Below are 21774 nucleotides of genomic sequence, written 5' to 3'. Positions count from 1 at the left end.
TCACCCATAAAATAATAAAAATGCACCATAAACCTGCTGCCTCATTGCCACCATCCTCTGTCAGAGACAAGGAATTTTACAACTGCTTAAGACACGATTAAAAAGTCTGCTCATGGTATGTGGGTATGCTTTTAATGGAAATGGAAGCAAGTGCTCCTTCAGCTTCACGATGAGTCACACAAATTAAAACAACCAAAAATTGCACTTCGATTTTCACAGGATTTACGGAAAGTTTTCTAAGTACAAACTTCTGTATTTTTTTTTCTTTCAGTTTTTCAGTAGCAAGTGGTGTAATAAAAATCCAGTGTAACTTCAATGGTACCTATATCCTCTGTGAAGAAGACAAGGTTCATAAAGAATTTATAGAGTGTATAATATTATCTAGTGGTGTGTGTTTAAAAAAAATGTTTCAGCAAAGGAATCATATACCAAGTTTTAAGCCAGTGCCAGTTTAAAATTGTATATGTCTGTAAACAAAATAGGGCTGTAGCATGCACAGATGGGATCTTAATGAGACTTGCTATAGAATGAATGCTTCTGCTGTCCTGTACTGTATCAGAGAAGAGGTGGCTATGTTCTATTGCAAAAGGGTACATTTTCATTTGCTTTGAGCTTTCATTCTTAGCCATCCCAGAGACCACTCTTCTTCAACCACCTTGGTCAGATATATCTCAAGAAGGCCTTTTAGGTCCCTAAGGCAGGGACTTGACAAATCAGATTGTCTTTAGTGGGGTAACGTATTTATACCCACATTATTGTTATGTTTAGCTAACACTTTTTTCGTAAATGTGCTGAAGCACAACTCTCCCTGCAACCAGGGGTAGAAGCCTATAGAAATAGTGAAATAATCCTGCACTCTTAGGGATATCAAGATCAGTTTTTATTTTGATCCTGGGTTCTTTTAATTTCTTACTTATACTGATGGTATTCAGCATTTATCCTGAAGAAACTGAAGATTATCATTTATATAACATCTATCTAATAATAAAATCCAGGCTTAAAATGGGGAAATAGAGACATTTAGATTGGGATTTTCAAAAGAGCCTAAAAAGAGGATTTTCAAAAATCCTAGCCATAATCAGTTAACCAGACTGATTTTTCAAATTTCCAATGAGGCAAAACACCTGAAAAACGATTGTTCCTACTTTCTCAATAGCTGGTTGCTAATTTTTATTTGACACTACATGGAGTTGGCAGCCAAATTCATAGATACCTGATGAACTCTGGCAAAAAGGAGAGAGGAAACAAGGGCCAATTATTCATCATTTATAGCAAAATATCAATGCAGAAAAATATCACTTTTTGACTCCACCCTATAAGTGTAGTGTACTGCGCACATCCTTATGCTTTGGGACTGACAGTGATCCATTTCTGGGATTTGTGGATTTAAAAATCCCCATGGAGGCTCAGGAGGCTGGAATTATATTCCCTGAGGAGGGATCCTATCTTTTGCTGGGCTGAGACTGATCATTACCATGGACATTCCTAGTCTATTGACAAAAACACTGCAATAATAGTCTGTCTTCATTGCTCCCCACCCTGAGAAAAGTGTTTTTATATTGTGATAACTGACTTGATGAAAAAACCTAGTAGAGACAAGACACAGGTAGTTTTTACCTCTGTAACTAGTAAAAGTAAATCTGATACTGATCCTGGGGATTGGCCTTGACTAGTTACATCAAGGTAAAAATTACAGTGCCTTGTCTCCATCTAGGATATTGCATGGAGATAGCTTATTTGATGTAAACACCTCATCATTTTGCAGTGAAGGCAAAGCCTAATAGACCTACACACAATGAAAATACAGTAACAGAAGGGAAAAAAACACAAGGTACGTTTTGTTCCTTAACTGCTTGAAAATGATATAATCTCTGAGAGAGAAAGTGTTTGTGAGGAAGGAGAGCAACAAATTGCAGGCGTTAGCAGAACGATGGACTAACGGCTATGCTACATGAACTATACATGTTGTTGAGACTATTGTAAAAAAAAATTAAACTTAGACTGGTATATATTTAAGATGTGAATGTGTAATCTATTCTGTTCTGGAAAAAGTCTCACATAGCACCCTTCTCTTTCTCTTCTCACACACTCTTTTTGTGTTTGGCAAACCTGATCCACGAGAACAAAATAATCTGCCAAACATACATGTTTTACAGTGTACAAGATGTTCAGACTACAATAGGCAAGCTTTATAAATAGAGTATGATTTTTGGTACAGTATGCTGTTAATGCGAGGTTCTCAAGAGGGCACTTAGCAACTTTGTCTTATTCATTGCCCTTTTTTAATTAAAAAGGTACCATTCATATCATTAGATGGTATCAGTTGTTCTCAGTGGTTATATTTTTGTTTATATCTATAGCACCATAAGTGTACCATGTCTTTTTATTTAGTCTTTGGAGCATGAGTCCTTGCCCTGAAGACCTTACAGGGTTAATTCGGCATACAGGGCTGGCTCCAGGCACCAGCTTTCCAAGCAGGTGCTTGGGGTGGCATTCAGAATGGGGTGGCAGTCCGTGTCCCGCGGCAGCAATTCGGCAGCAGCTCTGCTGCTCTTCCTGCCACGGCGGCTTTTGGGCGGCAGCTCCGCCGCTCTTCCGAGCGCAGCGGCAATTCAGCAGCAACTTCACCGCTGTTGCGGTGGCGGCAATTCGGCGGCGACAGCTTGCGGCGGCAAAATTGGTAGAGCCGCCCCTGCAAGCATAACACAGCAAGAGCTGACAATAAGCAAAGGGTTTCACATCTACGCATGTGCATACACAGCCAAAATAATTTAATAGTTTATTACAGTTTATTTAGCTATTGATATGTATTTCACCATATTAAATTTTAAACAAAGAAACCTTGATTCTTCTTCGAAGAGTGTCCCCATGGGTGCTCCACTATAGGTGTTTGTGCACTCTTGCGCTTGTAATCAGAGATTTGTGAGAGCAGTTCCTGGTTTGATTGTACATGCGCAGTCACCATCTTGTGCCGCCTCAGGCGGTTATCTGGCACTGTGTGTCCAAATCCCGCTCAATTCCTTCTCTACTGCCTTTGGCTTGAGTCAGCATTTAGCAGCGCCTCTGTACCTAGTCTTATTAGCATAGTTTTCACTAGTTAGACTTAACAAAAACTAAATGTAGTTAGTTTGTTTCTCCCTGTTTAATTTCTTTTCCCTCAAAAAAACATTTTTCCCCATTGGACTAGAAGTTTAGGTTTCTGTTGTTAACCGTTAGAGTCTTGGGTTTCCCCTTATGTGGAGAGAAACACTCCTCTGAGGGGAAAGCCTGTTTCCCCGTGTTTTAAATGCTGCCTCACCTGCAGACTTTCAATACCTGTGTCAGACTATCACTCGCAGTGTGTTTGCTGCCTCACCAAGACATAGAGACCTCAAAAGTGCTCACTCTGCCACAACCTAAAAGCCTGAGAGACTTTCAACTTAAACACCACCTGATGGAGAAGTCTCTCTGGCTGGCATCTGAGCCCGAAGTATGGATCCCCCCTGCATATACCAACTGCAGCCTCTGGCAGCGGCCCTTCCTCCATGGCTCAGACTAAAGACCACTCTGCCAAAAGGTGGCAAAAAAGTAGGCTACAACTTCCACAGCTTGGGAATCTGCCAAGAAACTGCATTCTCCAAGCTGGCAAACCCCATCAGTACAGACCTCACTGGCCTTCTCCACAGCTGAAGTAGTGGCACCCTCCGGTGCAATGAAAGAAAAAGACCCCAAGCAGGCTACCTCTGACGTGGGCAGTAAGGGAAAACCGAAACCCCATGCCTAGGCACCAGACTAGACACTTGGCACAAAACGGCTCTGCACCACTGCAAATCACAGCACCACCTTTTGCCGGCGTAACACAATCGGTGTGCGTAACGACACTGACAACCACGCCGCAACCATCAGTACCAACCGCTACACCTTCAACGGCACCAATATCATCAGCGCTGCAGCAATTCCTGCATCAGGATGACCTAACAGTCACCTCAACACCAGAATCTCCTATTCTCACCACTGATGTCACTTGGGCACGGTCAGTACCAAGTCACCTCACCCCTCCACCTCAATCTGCTCCTACATTCTCAAGTGACAATGAGGATGAAGGGGAAATATATTCTTCACACCATTTTTCCCCCATCCACCACCGACCAGACCTGATCCACCACCGCCCAGGGGCTATTATACTGGGCCCTAAGATTGACACTGGTACAGGCACCCATGCATGCCAACACTGCCTCTTCCACTACAGTGGTCTTATTGGAGCCCTTGGGCAGCATGCCCCCCCACATCACCACAAACCTCCCAGCTCCCCCACCCCTCCCCCGCCAGATGAGTGCACATCATTCACTTTGACCTTTGGTACCAAGACCATGTGAGCCTCCAGAAGAGGTAGTCAGAGAGGAGGAGGAGACCTCTGACGAGGAGTTGGCCCTCCCAATATGGGGGATTATTTCAAATGATTTCAAGGCCTCTCTTATAGAGTTGTGAGCTTATTAGACATCTCACTGTAAGAAGTCCAGGAGACTCAACACAAACTCCAAGACATCTTACAGACATTGACCTCTTCTAAACTCACTCTACCCATGAATTATGCAATTATGGTACCAGTTAAGTCAATTTGGCAGATCCCAGCAACAATCCCACCCAGGTGCAAGAGGTCTGACAAAAATACTATGTGCTGTCGACGGGAACGGAGTTTCTCATCTCGCACCCCGCACCGAATTCCTTGGTGGCGGATGCAGTTACTGAACAGGGAAGACAACACCACCCCCAAAACATGCCATATGACAGAGACTAGAAGAGGCTTGACCTCTTCAGCCGTAAGGCCTACTCCTTAGTGACTCTGCAACTTAGGATTGCCAATTATGAGGCATTACTTGCCAAATATGACCACATGAATTACTCAAAGCTATCAGACTTTATTGAATTTGTTCCTGAGGAGAAAAGAGAGCAGTTCAGGTCAATCATCTCTGAAAGACCGCTTATAGCCAGGACAATATTGCAGGCTGCCCTGGACTCTGCAGACACAGCAGCGAGGTCTGCAAACACCGTGCTAGTGATGAGAAGAGCATCTTAGTTACATGTCTCTGGGTTCCCCACAGAGGTGCAATTGATAAAGATCTTCTATTTGAAGGGCCTAACCTCTGCAGCCAAAACAGACTAGTGCCTCCGCACACTCAAGGACTCGAGGGTGGCGTAGAAGTCCCTGAGCATCTATACACCTAGGACCAAGAAAAGACAGGGAAAATAATTATACTTCACAGAGATTCTTGTCCATGCAATACACACAACTGCACAGACAATATGAACAACAAGGGCGGAAACAGAGATCCACGAAGAGACAACAGCCTCACCTCAGCCTACTACATCTCAACAACCACCCTCAAGGCAGCAATTTTGAGACTTTGGTTGAGGGTCTGAGACCCCCACGTCTTTCAGCGCTGGAACCACCTACCATCTCTCAGCCGTTTGGAGGTTGCCTGACTCCCTTTTACCCAGTCTGGCATCCATCACAACAGACAGATGAGTACTAGAGATCATCAAGACTGGATAATCCATCCCATTTATCTCCATCTCCCCTACAACCATCCCTCTTCAGGGACCCTTCTCATGAACATCTACTGTGACAAGAAGTAACCCACCTCATACACCTTGGGGCAGTAGAACTGGTACCAACAAAACACAGAGGGAAGGGCTTCTGTTCATGTTGTTTCCTCACACAGAAAAAATGAGGGTGGAAACCCGTTCTTGATTTATTGTGTCTCAATAAGTTTGTGAAGACTCAACACTTCAATATGGTCACATTGATTGCCGTAAGTCCAGCACTAGAAAGGTGGGGAATAAGTTCTCAGCCCTCGACTTCCAGGACACGTACTTTCATATAACAATACATCCATCACATTGGAGGTTCCTCAGATTTGCTCTAGGAGCGGATCACTTTCAATACAAAGTTCTACCTTTTGGCCTCTCCATTGCCCCTTGAATATTCTTGAAGGTCCTCACGGTTGTAGCAGCCTACCTCCGCAGAAAGGGAATCATTATAGTCCTATATTTGGATGACCACTTATTGAAAGCAACAACACGACAAGTAGAGCTAGAAGCCACCGAAAGGACAGCAGCTGTCTTTACACACTTAGGCCTACAAATAAATACACAAAAAGCAATACTAACACCAGCGCAAAACCTAGAATTTATCTGTGCCTGCCTCAATTCTCCCGAGGCTATAGCCTCTCTACCACGACAATGGTTCGTGACTCTAACCAATCTCATCTCCACAATGCTGAACAGTTCTCAGACAGCTTCGAGGACTTGCCTGCAATTATTGGGCCACATGGCTGCAATTATTGGGCCACATGGTAGCGTGTGGTGTCTACAAGCATGGCTCTGGACAGCCTACGCCCCATGCAAGCACAGTGTAAACAAATGACTCACAATACTAAACAAAATAAAAGAATCACTACACTGGTGGATACGACTAGACACTGTCTGTGTTGGGGTCCCTTTTGAACAAAATTCCCCAATGGTGACCATCATGACAGACATGTCACTACTAGCTTGAGGAGCACATCTGAACACTCATTCTCTCCAGGGCCCTTGGTCCCCATTAGAATCCCTCCTACACATAAATCTACTAGAACTACTCGCCGTTCACAATGTGTGTTCTCACTTCTTATCCATGGTCAAGCATAAGACCCATACAAGTCCTCACAGACAATGTTGCACGCATGTTCTATATAAACAGTTGTGTGTGTTGGAGGGGGCATGCTCACACTTTCTGTGCACTGAAGCCATGCAGCTCTGAAACTGGTGCATCAGTCACAACATCGACATCACAGCATCGTACCTACTGGGATCCCAAGACACCACAGCAGATGCACTAAGCAGGAACTTTTCTCAGGACCACAAGTGGAAATTAGACACGCGAATATAGAACATATTCAAGCACCGAGGGTTCCCAACTGTAGACCTCTTTGCAATGGCACACAATGCTAAATGCCCACAATTTTGCTTCAGAGCAGGGCTGGGTCCTCGCTCCCTGGGCAACACCTTTCTTATCAAATGGGACGTGACACTCCTCTCCTATATGCCTTCCCTCTCACCCCCATCCTGGCACGGGTGATTCACAAGATCAGATTGGGTAAGTCCAAAGTCATCCTGATAGCCCCCATGTGGTCTCGACAAACATGGTTTCCTTACCTTCTCAGAATGGCAGTGTGCCAGCCACATACACTTCCTCTTCTGTCTCATCTCCCCTCTCAGGACACAGGCCAAATTCTTCAACCAGACTTAGAAAGACTCTATCTCAAGGTGTGGTTACTCCATGGCTCTGAGGACGTGAAATGACCTGCTCAGAGGAAGTACAGAATATTTTATTAAATAGCTGCAGAACACTCACCCATCACACATATCTACACAAATGGAGACAATTTGATAATTGGTGCCAAAGAAACAGCGATCTCTTTGTCCTTACCTCTGATACTAGAATACATGCTGGGGCTTAAGAAATCTGGCCTCTTCATGAGCTCAGTCTCGTGCACCTCTGAGCTGTCACAGCGTTCCACCACAAGGTGGATGACTTATCCATTTGCATGCACCCAATCACCAGTGCTTTCTCAAAGGCCTCACCAACATTGACCCTGAAGTACGAACCCCTACTCCATCATGAGATCTTAACTTAGTCCTCAGAGGCATCACCAGACCCCCATTTGAACCTTAACAACATGCTTCCTCCTCCACCTTTCAATGAAGGTGGGATTTCTCATCGCCATCACATCTGCCAGATGGGTGGGAGAACAAGGGGCCCTCACTATACCCACTATACACAATATTCTTCAAAGATAAAGTTACCCTAAGACCACATCCTAAATTCTCACCTAAGGTCACCTCCGCATTCCATCTCATCCAACTCATTCACCTCCCAACATTGTACTCTAATCCATGGGAATAGACGGGAGTCAACACTCCACATGCTGAACACCCGCAGGGTGCTAGCCTTTTACATAGACAGAACAAAGACATTCCACAAGTCTCCAAAATTAGGGATGCCAGTCACTGAATGATCGAATGGAAACACCATATCCAACCAGACACTGTCCAGATGGATTTCTGAATGTATCGTATTGTGCTACGTCCCCTACGTTTTTCAACCCCCGACAGGGATTCACACCCATTCCACCAGAGCTTTATTGGCTTTGCTGGCATTTCTTAACAATGTACCAATTACAGACATCTGTAAAGCAGCAACTTGGGCCTCAGCCCATACATTTACACAACCCTATGCATTAGAACATCATGCAACATCTGATGTAATATTCAGATGTACTGTATTTATCATCTGCCATGACCTCAACTCCAAAGTCCTTTCCTTCTGCTGAAGGGCACTGCTCGGAAGTCACCTAAAATGGAGCACCCACAGGGACACTCCTCGAAGAAGAAAAGGTTACTTACCTTATGCAGTAACTGAGATGTTTCAAGATGATTGTCCTTCTGGGTGCTCCACTACCCACCTTCATCCCTCTATTTCAGAGTTTCACACTGAATGCTTTGCAGTAGAGAAGGAACTGAGAGGCGGTTGGTAGCACAGTGCTAGATAACTGTCTAAGGCGGCATGAGATAGGAACTGCACGTGTGCAATCCAACCAGGCACTGCTACCACAAATCTTTTTTACAAGCACAGGGTCACACAAACACCTAAAGTGGAGCACTCACAGGGACAAAAAGTGGATCAAAAAGTGATGAGAAATGTCTCGCCCTGCTAAATATAATTATTATTCACAGCATTGATTTACCAGTCTGGTATGTTCTTATCTGCATCGGTCTGGACTATAAGGTGATTGAAAGCTGGCTAGATCATCGGGCTCAACAGGTAGTGATCAATGACTCAATGTCTAGTTGGCAGCCAGTATCAAGCAGAGTGCCCCAGGGGTTGGTCCTGGGCCGGTTTTGTCCAACAGCTTCATTAATGATCTGGATGATGGGATGGATTGCACCCTCAGCAAGTCCATGGATGACACTAAGCTGTGGGGGAGCTAGATACACTGGAGGCAGGGATAGAGTTCAAAGTGACCTAGACAAATAGGAGGATTGGGCCAAAAAAAATTTTATGAGGTTCAACAAGGACAAGTGCAGAGTCCTGTACTTAGGATGGAAGAATCCCATGCACTGCTACAGGCTGGGGACCGACTGGCTAAGCGGCAGTTCTGCAGAAAAGGACCTGGGGATTGCAGTGGATGAGAAGCTGGATATGAGTCAACAGTGTGCCCTTGTTGCCAAGAAGGCTAATGGCTTTTTGGGCTTCATTAGTAGGAGCATTGCCAGCAGATCGAGGGAAGTGATTATTCCCCTCTATTTGGCACTGGTGAGGCCAAATCTGGAGTATTGTGTCCAGTTTTGGGCCCCCACTACAGAGAGGATGTGGACAAATTGGAGAGAGTTTAGGGGAGGTCAACGAAAATGATTAGGGGGCTGGGGCACATGACTGATGAGAGGCTGAGGGAACTGGGCTTATTCAGTCTGCAGAAGAGAAGAGTGAGGGGGGATTTGATAGCAGCCTTCATCTACTTGAAGGGCGGTTCCAAAGAGGATGGAGCTTGGCTGTTCTCAGTGGTGGCAGTGACCGAACAAGGAGCAATGGTCTCAAGTTGCGGTGGGGGAGATCTAGGATGGATATTAAGAAAAACTATCTCATTAGGAGGGTGGTGAAGCACTGGAATGAGTTACCTAGGGAGGTGCTGGAATCTCCATCCTTGGAGGTTTATAAGGCCCAGCTTGACAAAGCCCTGGCTGGGATGATTTAGTTGGGGTTGGTCCTGCTTTGAGCAGGGCTTGACTAGATAACCTCCTGAGATCTCTCCCAACCCTAATCCTTTATGATTCTCTGATTCTAATCTTTGAGACAGATTAGCTGAACTATTCCTTCTAAGCACAAAGTGTATTGCAAGTCACAGGGACAGTAGTGGTCTCTGAGGTACCTGGCATCTAAATCATTTAGGGTTTCTTAAATAGAGGCCAGCACCTTGACTTTCACCCTGACAACAACCAGGTGTAAGACGATCTGATCAGTTTAAAAGGCTTTTTGCACTACTGTAGCTAATGCTTTTAAATGGCCTTCAAGTTTATACCCTCATAGACAAAATTGCAGTAGTTTAGCATTGATTAAAAAATATATATATTTGAAGATTGGACTCGAGCAGCTTATTTTTAATCTCTCTATCCCTTTCCTCTCCCTGCTCAAACAAAATATCTTCATGCAGCCCCAACATATTAATAGAACTAGTTTTTGATGCAGAAATCATGTTATTGGTCACACCCACATTGTTCGTTCCTCAAGATACTGTATGAACTTCCCTAAATATATGCATGTGCCACAAGCTCCCCCAACACTGTGTTGATACGTACAAACCATTACCCTTGCTATGAACCGTAAGCCTAGCTGAGTGAAATGTGTGTCCTTAAAGGCAGCCTATTTACACGCAAATTAACTTTCTCGTCATTCCTGTGGATACCACAAAGCTATTGTACACTTTTCTCTTAACAAATGCATTGCAAAAGGCAGGTATTGAGATGTGTAACATGCAGCAGAATGGTGATCTTTAGTTACTATGCTGTATAACATGTTTTACAATGCTCTTTAGAGCAGCATCAGAAGATAAATGTATGTGGGCCTACTATTTACCACTGAGAGATTTTCTACATTAAGAAAAATCTATTAAAATACTGACTGCATTCTCTGAAGGATTTAGCAGTTGCTAGACTGCCAGTCAGCCAAGGGTATACAAGAGTTATTGTCATTTTGATTTTCAGATGAGTCATTTGGTATATTGCCCCCGAAGGCTCTTCATTATGATTCAGTGCACAGCATATAAAATTGCTTAGGCTTTCTGGGCTTCATGGAATCAGAGTGGGGGTTGCAGTTGCTCAGCATTCTGAAGCAGTGGCTTTATGTTTAATTGACACCTTTGATGTAGCCCTAAGACAGCACCTGCACCTCCCACTGCTGCTCTGAAGACGTCAGCCTTACGCAGAAAAGGCTTCTGCTTATGAGTCCTGCATCTCATTCAGCTCACTCTGTGAGCAGCCCTAGCTATCCTTAACTAATCCCACCGCTTCCCATTTTTGCTCCAGCTTGGCTTAGTACAGGAAAAGAATTGTTGTGCTTGCTATCATCAGGTTAAACACTAAGACTGTGTCCATGTTAGAACTCATAGAAGGTAAGTTAAATGCCTTATTGATACCTTAGTATGTAAATATTCATATAAGATTGAGAATTCAGGTGTCTAGTTGCTTATTTTTTTCTGAAACTGACAAATATGGATTGTTAATATGCCAATTGTTTATTTAAAGAGTGTGTGTGTGTGTGTATATATGTGTGTGTGTGTGTGTGTGTGTGTATATATATATAAAAGCATTTCTTTCTATGCTTTAGTAAGTTTTTAAGAACATTATTGGCATGCTCTATGTGATTATTTTGTAGTACACTATGATTCTCTTCAGGTATTCAGTATTTGTTAATTTTACAGAGCATGTCATATAAGGCTGAAAATGCTTCTAAAATTAAATACTTTGAAATATTTTGAAGGAACTTAACTATTTAAGAAAGTGATGGTATGGTATAATGTATACCTGAGATTTTATGGCCAGTTCTTTTTTTATGTCTGAAGTCCATCCGAGTTAGTTCTGGGGTGATGTTTGGGTCAGATAGTAATGCAAAAATGCCTTCAAACAAGTGAGGGATTAACAGCAAGCTACAGTGATTTCTTCTTGCAAGCAGTGCTGCTTTTTATTCCTAGTTCATAGCATAGAGAAGCATAATTAAATGGGATGAAAGGGATTAAATATAGGTAATATTTGTTAAGGCAACAAAGCATTATGGCTTTCCATGATATGCATGCATAGGCACTATACAGTTTAATAAAATTTAATGAAGTTCATCACCACTGACTTAAACAATCATTTTAGATTGGCTACTTTTTTGTTTAAGCACTGTATAAATCGGCAGTGTGAGAATCACAGTGCTAGAAGAGCAGTTCATTTCTGCACTACCTTATTTAACATTTACAAATCTGAAAAGGGTGAATGGGTACCTTAAGAAAAAGTAGATAGAATTAAGACATGCTTATTAATTATTTTCCTCTGATTTTACTCTGTAGGTACCATGAGCCAAACATTTATTTCTGTATTTATTTATTGTTCTTCTAGTTAATGGAACCCCTGGTAGCCAGCTTTCTACTCCCCGGTCTGGGAAGTCTCCAAGCCCATCTCCTACCAGCCCAGGAAGCCTGCGAAAACAGAGGGTAAGGAAACAAGGAACTGAATTTTGAGACTGGCTGAGCAAGGATCTGGCATGGGTGCCACCAAAATTGCTTTCCCCAAAAGTGTTTATTACACCTAGCCAGAGGTATGGGGTGGAAGAGCTTGTCTACAATTCCTGTTGTGCCCGTGCAACACTCTTAAACAACTAGAATGCAGCTGCTCTCCATCTTTCAAAATATTAAGTGTGCTGGGTAGTGGGTTATCTTTAAGAAGGAAAAAAGAGGTCTTTCCTCTTGCTTTCAGAACACTTTTATGTCTTTGTTTTTTGTCAAGCATTTCACAACTGGAGGGAAAGTTAGACCTCCTAAAAGTTCCATATTTATTTATTGGCACCCCAGCTTTAATTCTAAGGTAAAGTGAAGGAGTGCTCTGTGGAATTTAGCTATATTGTCATGAAAATATACAGTAAATTTTTGTTTGACCAGCCAAAGTGGCTCAACATCAAGGCAACAGCGGGATGTATTAGTGCTTTGGAGGCCCAGGATCATCAATAGATTTTCAATTCCTTTACCAAAAAACTAGGGTGACTACTGTACATAGTGTACCTAACCATCATCATATTCCCTCTAGTCTGATGGTGGTAGCTGTGTAATTGCTGTAGTAATCCCTGTGTAACAGAATATTTTTGGTTCAACATTGCATTCTCATGTAGGCCAAAGGCAGGTCAGTACTGTGCACAATGATTTAATTAATTGCATTAGTCCAAAGAGAATGAAACAGAAGTCTATTGATCTTCTCTTCTGATATTTTCTCAACTGTGGTCTGTGGGCCTCAGAGAAATCATCTTTGAGTCACTACATCATGTCTCAGATTGTCTTGCAAATACAGTTGGACTCAGGTTTTCTCAGCCTCCTCCAATTTTAAATAAACTATGAGTTAGCTTCCTGTCTCTGTGAAGTAGGGAGTTATAAGCAAACCTGACAGCGTGTGACTCTAAACCTAATTTTAGTCAGGTTTTGGATTATTTGGAACACAGGTAGGTAAGAACGTGAGTTACATTTGGTGTGAGTTGTTCCTGAAGCCCTCTCCTTGGCAGCAGTGGCATCTTGGTCCTTTTGATCTGACTCCCAAGGTTTATTGGATTAATTGTTAGTAAGTCGCTTGGGGTGGGGGAAATGTCATCCGAATTCGCTGGATTTCACAGTGATGATATGGGTCTCCATCGAGGTGGATGGCATCAGCAGCAGAAAGGATTCTCTCATTGGCTCTGAGGCCACCTATTTTCCCTGGTACATCTCAGTCTTCTCTCTCTCCATCACTCATGCTATTTTTGCATCACGAAGAGCAGAAGACATTTTCTCCTTTTCATGACGTTCATTGGGGGAGGGTTGAAAGGAAGCCATGTAGTCAGCGCCTTTCCATGCAAAGTGCATCTCCTCTACCTGTTTTTGATTTCCCAATGTGGAGCGTAAGGGACATGGATTCTTCCTATCCAGTACCTCTTCTTGGGAAGGAGATATTGCAATTACACAGGGTTTTAAACATTGCATGGTGATGGTGGTATGATCAAAATATTCAGCAAATTGGAAATTTTCTTTTGAAATTCAAGATCAACTAAAGGAGCAATAATTCTTCTGTAAAAGGGTCAGATTCTGCCCTCAATAGTTACAAGCAGTCCCACTGATTTCACTGGGAGATGCATGCATTCCTGTGGGCAAGAAAGAGAAAAGGGTATGTGAATGTGGGGTATACACATGTGCACGCTATGTAAAGATTGCAAAACCCTGTATTATGTGTTTTTATAAAGAGACAAAATGTGTGTATACACGTAGAAACATATATTACATTACATGCAAAAAACTACATTAAAATGTTATTTAGATTGCAAAGTCAAACATTTTAAAGTTAGGTTTCAGAGTAACAGCCGTGTTAGTCTGTATTCGCAAAAAGAAAAGGAGTACTTGTGGCACCTTAGAGACTAACCAATTTATTTGAGCATGAGCTTACGAAAGCTCATGCTCAAATAAATTGGTTAGTCTCTAAGGTGCCACAAGTACTCCTTTTCATTTTAAAGTTAGGAAATGCAAGAATTATGGTGGCCTGTGCATCTAACTCAGCTCTGTTGTGTGTCCAAACTGTGCATCTAACAAGTCCTGTGGCAAAAATACTATGTGATCACGTAATTAAAGATCATAATGCACAGGCACAAGGGACAAATTATGGATCCATAGGCAACCATAAACTGACATTTTATAACTTTGAGTGCTGGACTTTACATCCTAAATAATCTTTTAATGTAGTTTTTTAATACAATTGCCTAGGATTGCTTTTTTAAGGAAAAGTGTATGAACAAGTTATTTTATATCTGACTGTAACAAACTCCCCTTCATGCATCAATAGGGTTTGACCCATGAGCCTCCAGCACTGCAGCATAAACTGCAGCCATTTGAGCTTCAGGTCTAACTACATTAGCCAGCCATAGGAAAAGGTTGTTATCCCAGAGTGAGGAGATGGCTTCTAGTACTATGTGCTGGGATCACAAGGTAGTTGAGGGGAGCCTGGTCTGACTGACACACACACACACACACACACACCACCTCTCTCTCAACGATGCTGGAAGGTGGGGGACTCCTGTCCCATATGGTGCCCTTGTGGGGTGGATATGAACTCCTTGGACCATGTCCTGGATCTAGGTGGTTAATGGGGGGATCCCAGCTAGGTCCTCTCTTCTGCTTGGGAGATGGGAGAATTCCTGCCCCAGGTGGTGTCCCCAGAGGGCAGATGAGACACTTACACTATGTGCTCCATCCCCATCGGCAGCAGTTAGGGGAGTGCCTGACCTATGTCTTGTTGCCAGGGGGATGCTGAGCCAATGTGATGTGCTGGGTCTGGGAAGGGAGAGGGTTTGTCAAAGAAATGCCAGCCTGGCTCTCCACCCAAACCTCCTTCCAGATACATATGTTCTGGTTGCTCTTTTGTGTTGCTAGTACAGTGTCCGCTGCTATGGCAGTAGCCTGGGCAAGGCTATTTAGAATGTTCAGTGATTTAGGCAGGCTGCTAGAATTGTCCTGCTGAAAGGAAATGGTGATTTATAACACTTCGGAATTTAATGGTACAAAGAAAAGTCACCTGTAGCTTGAAGAGTTTCTCCCTTTTGAATATCAAAGACCTGATGCAAACTATAAGGGTATTCATGGTTCTCAAAGAAAAGATCATAAGAATCTTTTATAATTGAAAGTGTTGGGCAACCTAGGTATAGGGGTCGCTACCATCACCCCCTTATATTTGTGCATATACTTTTAAAAGATGAAATCTTGGCCCTGTTGAAGTCAATGAAAGTTTTGCCATTTACTTCAGTAGGGCCAGTGTAACCCACACGCCTCCTGAGTGTGGTGGTCTGTCCCATCTATTGACACCAAGACCACTTAGAGAGAGAGATAAAATGAGTTTGTTCTACAGCTTTAGCTAAGAGCCAGTTGGCTTTTAGTTCATGCAATAGAGGCTCATACACTAAGCTCCAGAAGTCCCAGGTTGAATCCTGCCCGCTGACAACCGGGGTCTGTCAGTGTTACACCAGGATTTCACATTATTCATGAAAACCAACACTAGCAAAACCATTAGGGATATAGTTTTAAACATTCAGAAGTCAGGAAATGGAAAAGCAAGTTTCACCCTTACCTATCATATATCTGGCTCAATCCGGTCTTTCTGTAGCTATGCAAAATCCATTGAAATCAGTGAGTGTTGTGCATTAATATCTCAGGGTAAGTTTGGGTCTACTTCATAGGGTAGTGACATTGAACAGTATAACTAGCCGTCCAGAACAATTCTATAGGTGGGACATAGACTATTTAATATTAACAAGAGATCATTAATTTTGCATTTCCTGACTGTCTCAAATTGAAATCTTAATGTTACAGTAATGTAATGTTTTAATAATTAAATTTCACCAATTTTGAAAGTAGAAAAATGAGATTAGTATTTTAATATTTCTATTGTGTACTTCCACAGCTGCCAAGTTGAAAATCTGTGCAATTTAGGAATGCCACAATGGGGGCAGGCACTGTCTCTAGGTTCTGTGTTTGTACATCACGTAGCATAATGGGGTCCTTGTCCAGGACTAGGATTCCCAGGTGCTACAGTAATACAAATAAATAAATAAATAGCAGAAAAATCATATCCTCTTTAACTCCTTTTGATACTATTTACATTTGTTGTTCCATAGTGTTGGTAATAATACTATTACTTTAATCTTAGCAGAAGTTTTGTACCATGCATGTAGCAACCTAATTTTTCAGTTCCTTAAATTATTTTAATTATAGTTTTGCTGAGAGTCGTCCGCAGTGAGATTAATCAAGCTGAAAAGTTTTAAAATATAAAGTTCAGGAATTTTTGTGGTGTTGTGCAAAGAGGTCTTTATCTTTATACAGCAGAAATGTGGGATTTTTTTGATCATAACATAACAAAAATTGGTGAATACATTATCCAAAACATTCTTAACCTTTTGATTAAGATGGTGCACAGGAAATTTTACTTCAGTGCTAGCTAGCAAATAACAAATGTTTGTGGGTCAGCAAATACACTGGGATTCCCAAAATTTCAAAAGTTGGATTTAGGTATGCCTTCCATGTGAGCTGTGAATGAATTAAAATGCATGGAACAAAACAAACTTTATTTTTGTGGCTATTCCTTAAGTTCAAGGAGTCCAGGTGAACATGACCCTAAAAATCTGTTTGATTAGAAAGTTTGGTTAGCTTTCCTGTCACGGGGTTCACTCACCACTAGGGTTGCCTAGTCCTGGCAGCTCAGGGGATCCTCTCTTTCCAGGTCCAACACCCCCTTCTGCTGCTCATTGCGTGCACCTCTCTATAACTCTTTGCAACTCAGGGTGCTCCGTCTTCTTGGCTTCTCTCTCTCCTAAGTCACTATACTCCTTACTTTCCAGGGTATCAAAGTATTTCCTAACAAATGGTTTCAGGCAATCTTCTCATTAGCTGCCACAATGGTGCCTCTTCCCCAGTGACTGGTAGGGGAACCCGGGCTCACTCTTTATTCCAGGTTCCAGGGCGGGGACCCTCTAATCAACAGCACCAGTATGCCCTATCCTAAACCTTGGTGCCTTTTCCCTAAGCCTCTCCTACACCTACTTTCTCGTGCTTTCTCTGAGTTTGCCAGCCCAAACTTCCTCCTCCCAGGGAGTAAATGCAGACTAGATTCTATAGCCTCACCCACACCTCCCTTCCCCCAGGGAGTGACTGCAGATTTCTTCCCTCCCCTATCAGCTCTCCTGGTTTTATAGAAGCCCCCTCTGTTCCTGCACAGGTGATTTCCCCCTAATTAGGGCTTTCCTCTCAGCCTAACTATCCCCCAGCTTGCAGCCTAATAAGTTAATTGATCCCTCTGACCTACATTAACCCTTTCAGAGTGAGGAACATACCCCATGACATCTCCTGACAAATGGATGCATTTCTGTGCATTATGCATCAGAAATACCAAAACATAACGATATGTACATATAGGAGAAGTTTTAATAATAGCTAAATAATTACATTAAAAATTAGAAAGGACTGTTTACAGTTATGCCTCAGCCTAGATTGGTTACTAAAAGACAGGGATACATTTAAAGCATGATTTTCAGAATCTGGGGCCTGTTTTGCATGCTGTATGTATGCATACAAATTGGTGATTTAAAAGCACACTTGGCTGTTATGAATACATGTATGTATAATTCTTGACTTCTGTGCATGCAAAGAAAACACAAATGTTCATGGTTTATGATATTTTCTTTTTTAAAACAAAACAAAAACAAAAGAAACCCATACATCTTAAATATTCCTTTTTTTAAGTTAAGATTTTTAGGATTGTTTTAAAAAATAATACTCTCCTGAGGAAGAAAATGTGAATAGTTTTGCTGCTGAGTCCATCAGTCATCACCATTTTCATGTGAGGTGACAGTGGTGTTTTTGTACGATTGCAGGTTTCAGCAATGTCTATCTTGTATTTGTTTTAATATTTTTAAACCCATGACGTGTTTAAAAGAATCCCAGCTTGAGACTCAAGGTAGCCACGCTGTTTTAATAAGTTGTGTTGTGTGGGGGGATGGTAAACCACTGGGGAACACAGAATTTATTTCCTCCCTCTCTGAACCAACACTTCTACTTATTTCACCTTGAAATGAGGCTGCTCTACCATGCACCTTTCTGCTTGGTGAACATTTTCTTGTGTTGCATATCTTTGAGAAACATGTTGTCTTTTGTAGGTTGGTTGAGGTTATCCATTATACTCCCACACCTCTGGCATTTGAGGATTATCTGATTAGTCAGAGGATGCTTAGAGTGGGTGTTGAAAAATAGAAGTTGCGCCCCTCTCTCTCTCTCTCTCTCTCTCTCTCCCTGCTGACATGAGCTTGTTGCTTGGCTACCATCAGAAAGAGCCAGTGACTAGGGATTTTACATGCTGTCTTTTTACCAAATAAAAAAATTGTGGAAAAAGCAGCACCACTGTCAGATAGTACTATATATGCAACCACAGTATTGAGGGTTAACTGCCCTAGGATCAAATATTTCTGGACCCATGCTGCATAGGTCCAGTGGCCTTTAGGTCCTGATGACCTTATAATACAAGGTAAGCATTTACTTTTCTGCTACTGCTTGAGAAAGAAACAAAAGGAAAATATTACTTGAATTCCATATTGCCAAGTTCCAAAGCTGCTATGAAATTCTGCAAAGCAGTCAGTTATTGTTTTATTACAGGGCCTTTATTAGTTAAGGTTAAAAAAATGCTATTTAAAATATTTTCTATTGACAAAATCTAGATTTACTTATGTTTCTAGGGCTCTGATGATTGAAGACAGGTTACTTTAAATTAAACCAACAATTCTGGTCCACAACAGCAAAGAGATTATAGGACAGTTGCAGTGTAACAAATTGAACACAATAAACAAATCTATACTGCCCTTCATCTTACAGGACCTGTATCGCCCACTCTCTTCGGATGATTTGGATTCAGTAGGAGACTCAGTGTAAAAGAGAAAATGGAACAGTGTTTATGGTTTGTGATTTGGTGAAGGTTTAACATTTCTTACAAGATTAGCTGCTAATTTACAGTAACAGTGAATTGCACAAAAGGGTTTTGCATATTTAATATTAAAGTCATCGAGTCAAATATATACAAATTTATGGGGGCATTTTTGGTTTTACCACTTCTTTTGATGCAAGCTTTAGGGTAAGGCATTGAGTGCTTGACTCAGAAATGAAAACTAAGCATTTGTGCACACATTATGGGATAATGATTGGGTTAGGTGAATATAATGAAGAAATCAATTATGGGCAGAGAAGAGCACTCCTATTATCTTCTGAAATAGTGATCATATGTTCACAGTTTTTAATATAGTTCTCTTTATTTGCTATGGTATGGACATGAACATTTTTTGCTCTGTTAATAAATAGCTCAACTTGTATGACAGAACACAATTGTGACAGCAGACATTCTCCACCACTTTGCCCCTCCATAATATGAGCATTCACATTTACTTGATAAAACGATTTCCAGTGAGTTCTTAATCTAAACAAAGAAAATTGAGAAACCATAAATGGTTGCTAACTGAAAGAAATGCTTTCAAAGAACTGTTAGAGTATTTTCACTGTACTAGAATTTGATAACTGTAAGAAAAATGACGTTTAGCAGGAAGCATGAATATGATATTGCACCATGTCAGAGCTGTTATATTAATCACTCTTTTATTGCATAGGAGAGTAAATATTAATAAGAAAAAATCTATTTAGTTGGAAAATACATAGACCTGCTGGCAAACAGCATACTGTACATGCAATGACACCTTTTTTGCAAACATATTTTGCTTACAAAGTGAGTATTTTTCACTTGTGTTAAAGATAGGAAAATCTTTCTCAGACTCTGACATAAAGTATGTTTTGTACCTTTTCCAAACAGGCCATTTGAAAAGTGAAAACCTTTAAAAATGGTGGTATTATGAATCAATCTCTTAAGGTCTGAATTTTTACGAGTTCCTTTATTTTCTATATCATGGACATTTTGTACAACATTAATATGCAAAACTCTTTTAGTGTTAAAGTAGGTCTTGCATTGTAACCAGCTGCTTAACACACACCTACTAATTTTGTTTGTTTTCTGCTGCTTTATTGTGAGAATACAAGCTAACTAATATAATTTACATAGTTATGGTCTTTCCAGTTATATGTTAAATCTTAATTTAATATTTATTCTTTATATTTAAGGCATAGTGTAGTGGTCATATATTTTTAGTAGTTCATTTACTTCTAGTATATCAAATACTTATGCTTTAAGACTTAGTGCCCCAACCATGCCAGATTCCTCTTTTTAAACAAAAAATTTACACAGGTGGTATTTTTGAGGAAATTGGTAACATCCCAATACAGCATCTTAAAAAAAAAAATCAGGAACGTTTGTTTAAATACCTAGAGGGTTGTTAGCTACTATATAGCAACTTTTAAATGTAATATTTTACAGTTATGCTAATCTGTCCTTAAAAAAATCATGCAACTAGAAAATGTTGACATGTGGTACCTACAGCTTGCAGTCTAGTACATTACCATTTTGTTTGCAGAGAATATTGAAAACAAAAAATTGAAAGGGCAGCAGAACACAATACTCACCCTTCTATGTATTCACTATCTGGTTGTAGTATCATTTGGGGAGAAAGACACTGATCTGGCAGGCTTGTGAAGCAACTGGATTAATCCATTTTGAACACATGATTCACCACACCTGCTTCAGAGTTCAGGTTTAAAATGATTTCCAACAGAAGTTGAGAGGCCTCTGCCGAGATCAAAAGGTGCCCTGTTTTACCTAAAAGACTCAACAACTGTGAAGTTACTTGTGCTTGTGCCTGTTGTTGATATTTCTTTGTAAAAGGTATTACTTAGTTCAGTAGAGTCCATAATAGGTGGCAGTGGGTTGGCATCAGTTGCCAAAAATGCAAAGAAAGTGATGGAAGAGAAACAAAATAGCTACTGGCTCTATGGGATTGGTTTTGTCTGCAAAGAAAAGGAATTCCCAGAATTTTAACTTGCCTGCCCTCTGTCTTATGGACTACTATTTGCTCAGAGCAGTCCATTGAGCATTATTCATTCTGCACAAACAGTAGATATTGCCAGTGAATCTGAATTCCATGGCTTTGGTAGCTATGGAGGGGACTTTGGGACTAACAGTTGACTGATGATATTGCCAATTTTCCTTCCAGGCTGTTTCAAAGGATATGCTAGTCCCTAACATTTAATCATTTAAACATACTATTCTTTTTAAAGGGTTATTCAAGGGATAGTGTACATCATTTACTTTAGGAATGGAAGTCCCTTGAAGTTTGAAAAAGCATGTTGTTTATAAACATTAAGATTCCCTTTTATGTGGAGTGTAATTCCATTATATACATGAGCAGAAATTAAATGTTTCTTTGGACCAAGACCATAAGGTTCCAGATCACTGGTGAACTGAAAATATGTTATCTTGGTATTGTAGCTTTGCTTGCAAATAGTACAACTTTTA

The 21774-nt window shown here is 41.2% G+C and overlaps 1 protein-coding gene across 5 annotated transcripts in view; it reads left to right on the top strand.

The window, feature by feature from the left end:
• Window positions 1–21774, top strand: part of DCLK1 (doublecortin like kinase 1) — a 333830-nt gene that overhangs the window by 247418 nt on the left and 64638 nt on the right. For 4 of the 5 annotated variants that reach the window (XM_084631441.1, XM_084631440.1, XM_084631439.1 and 1 more), the window contains one exon: window positions 12178–12272. In XM_084631441.1, the coding sequence (XP_084487567.1) occupies window positions 12178–12272 (95 nt within the window). Of the gene's footprint in view, window positions 1–12177; window positions 12273–19199; window positions 20400–21774 lie in introns of those variants that run through there. The other variant, XM_084631443.1, reaches the window with a different exon arrangement.

The sequence above is a fragment of the Lepidochelys olivacea genome (assembly GCF_965140295.1).
Source record: "Lepidochelys olivacea isolate rLepOli2 genome assembly, chromosome: 1".
Taxonomy (NCBI): Eukaryota; Metazoa; Chordata; order Testudines; family Cheloniidae; genus Lepidochelys; species Lepidochelys olivacea.
Note: the sequence above shows the minus strand (reverse complement) of the source record. Positions and strands in the feature narration are given on the sequence as shown.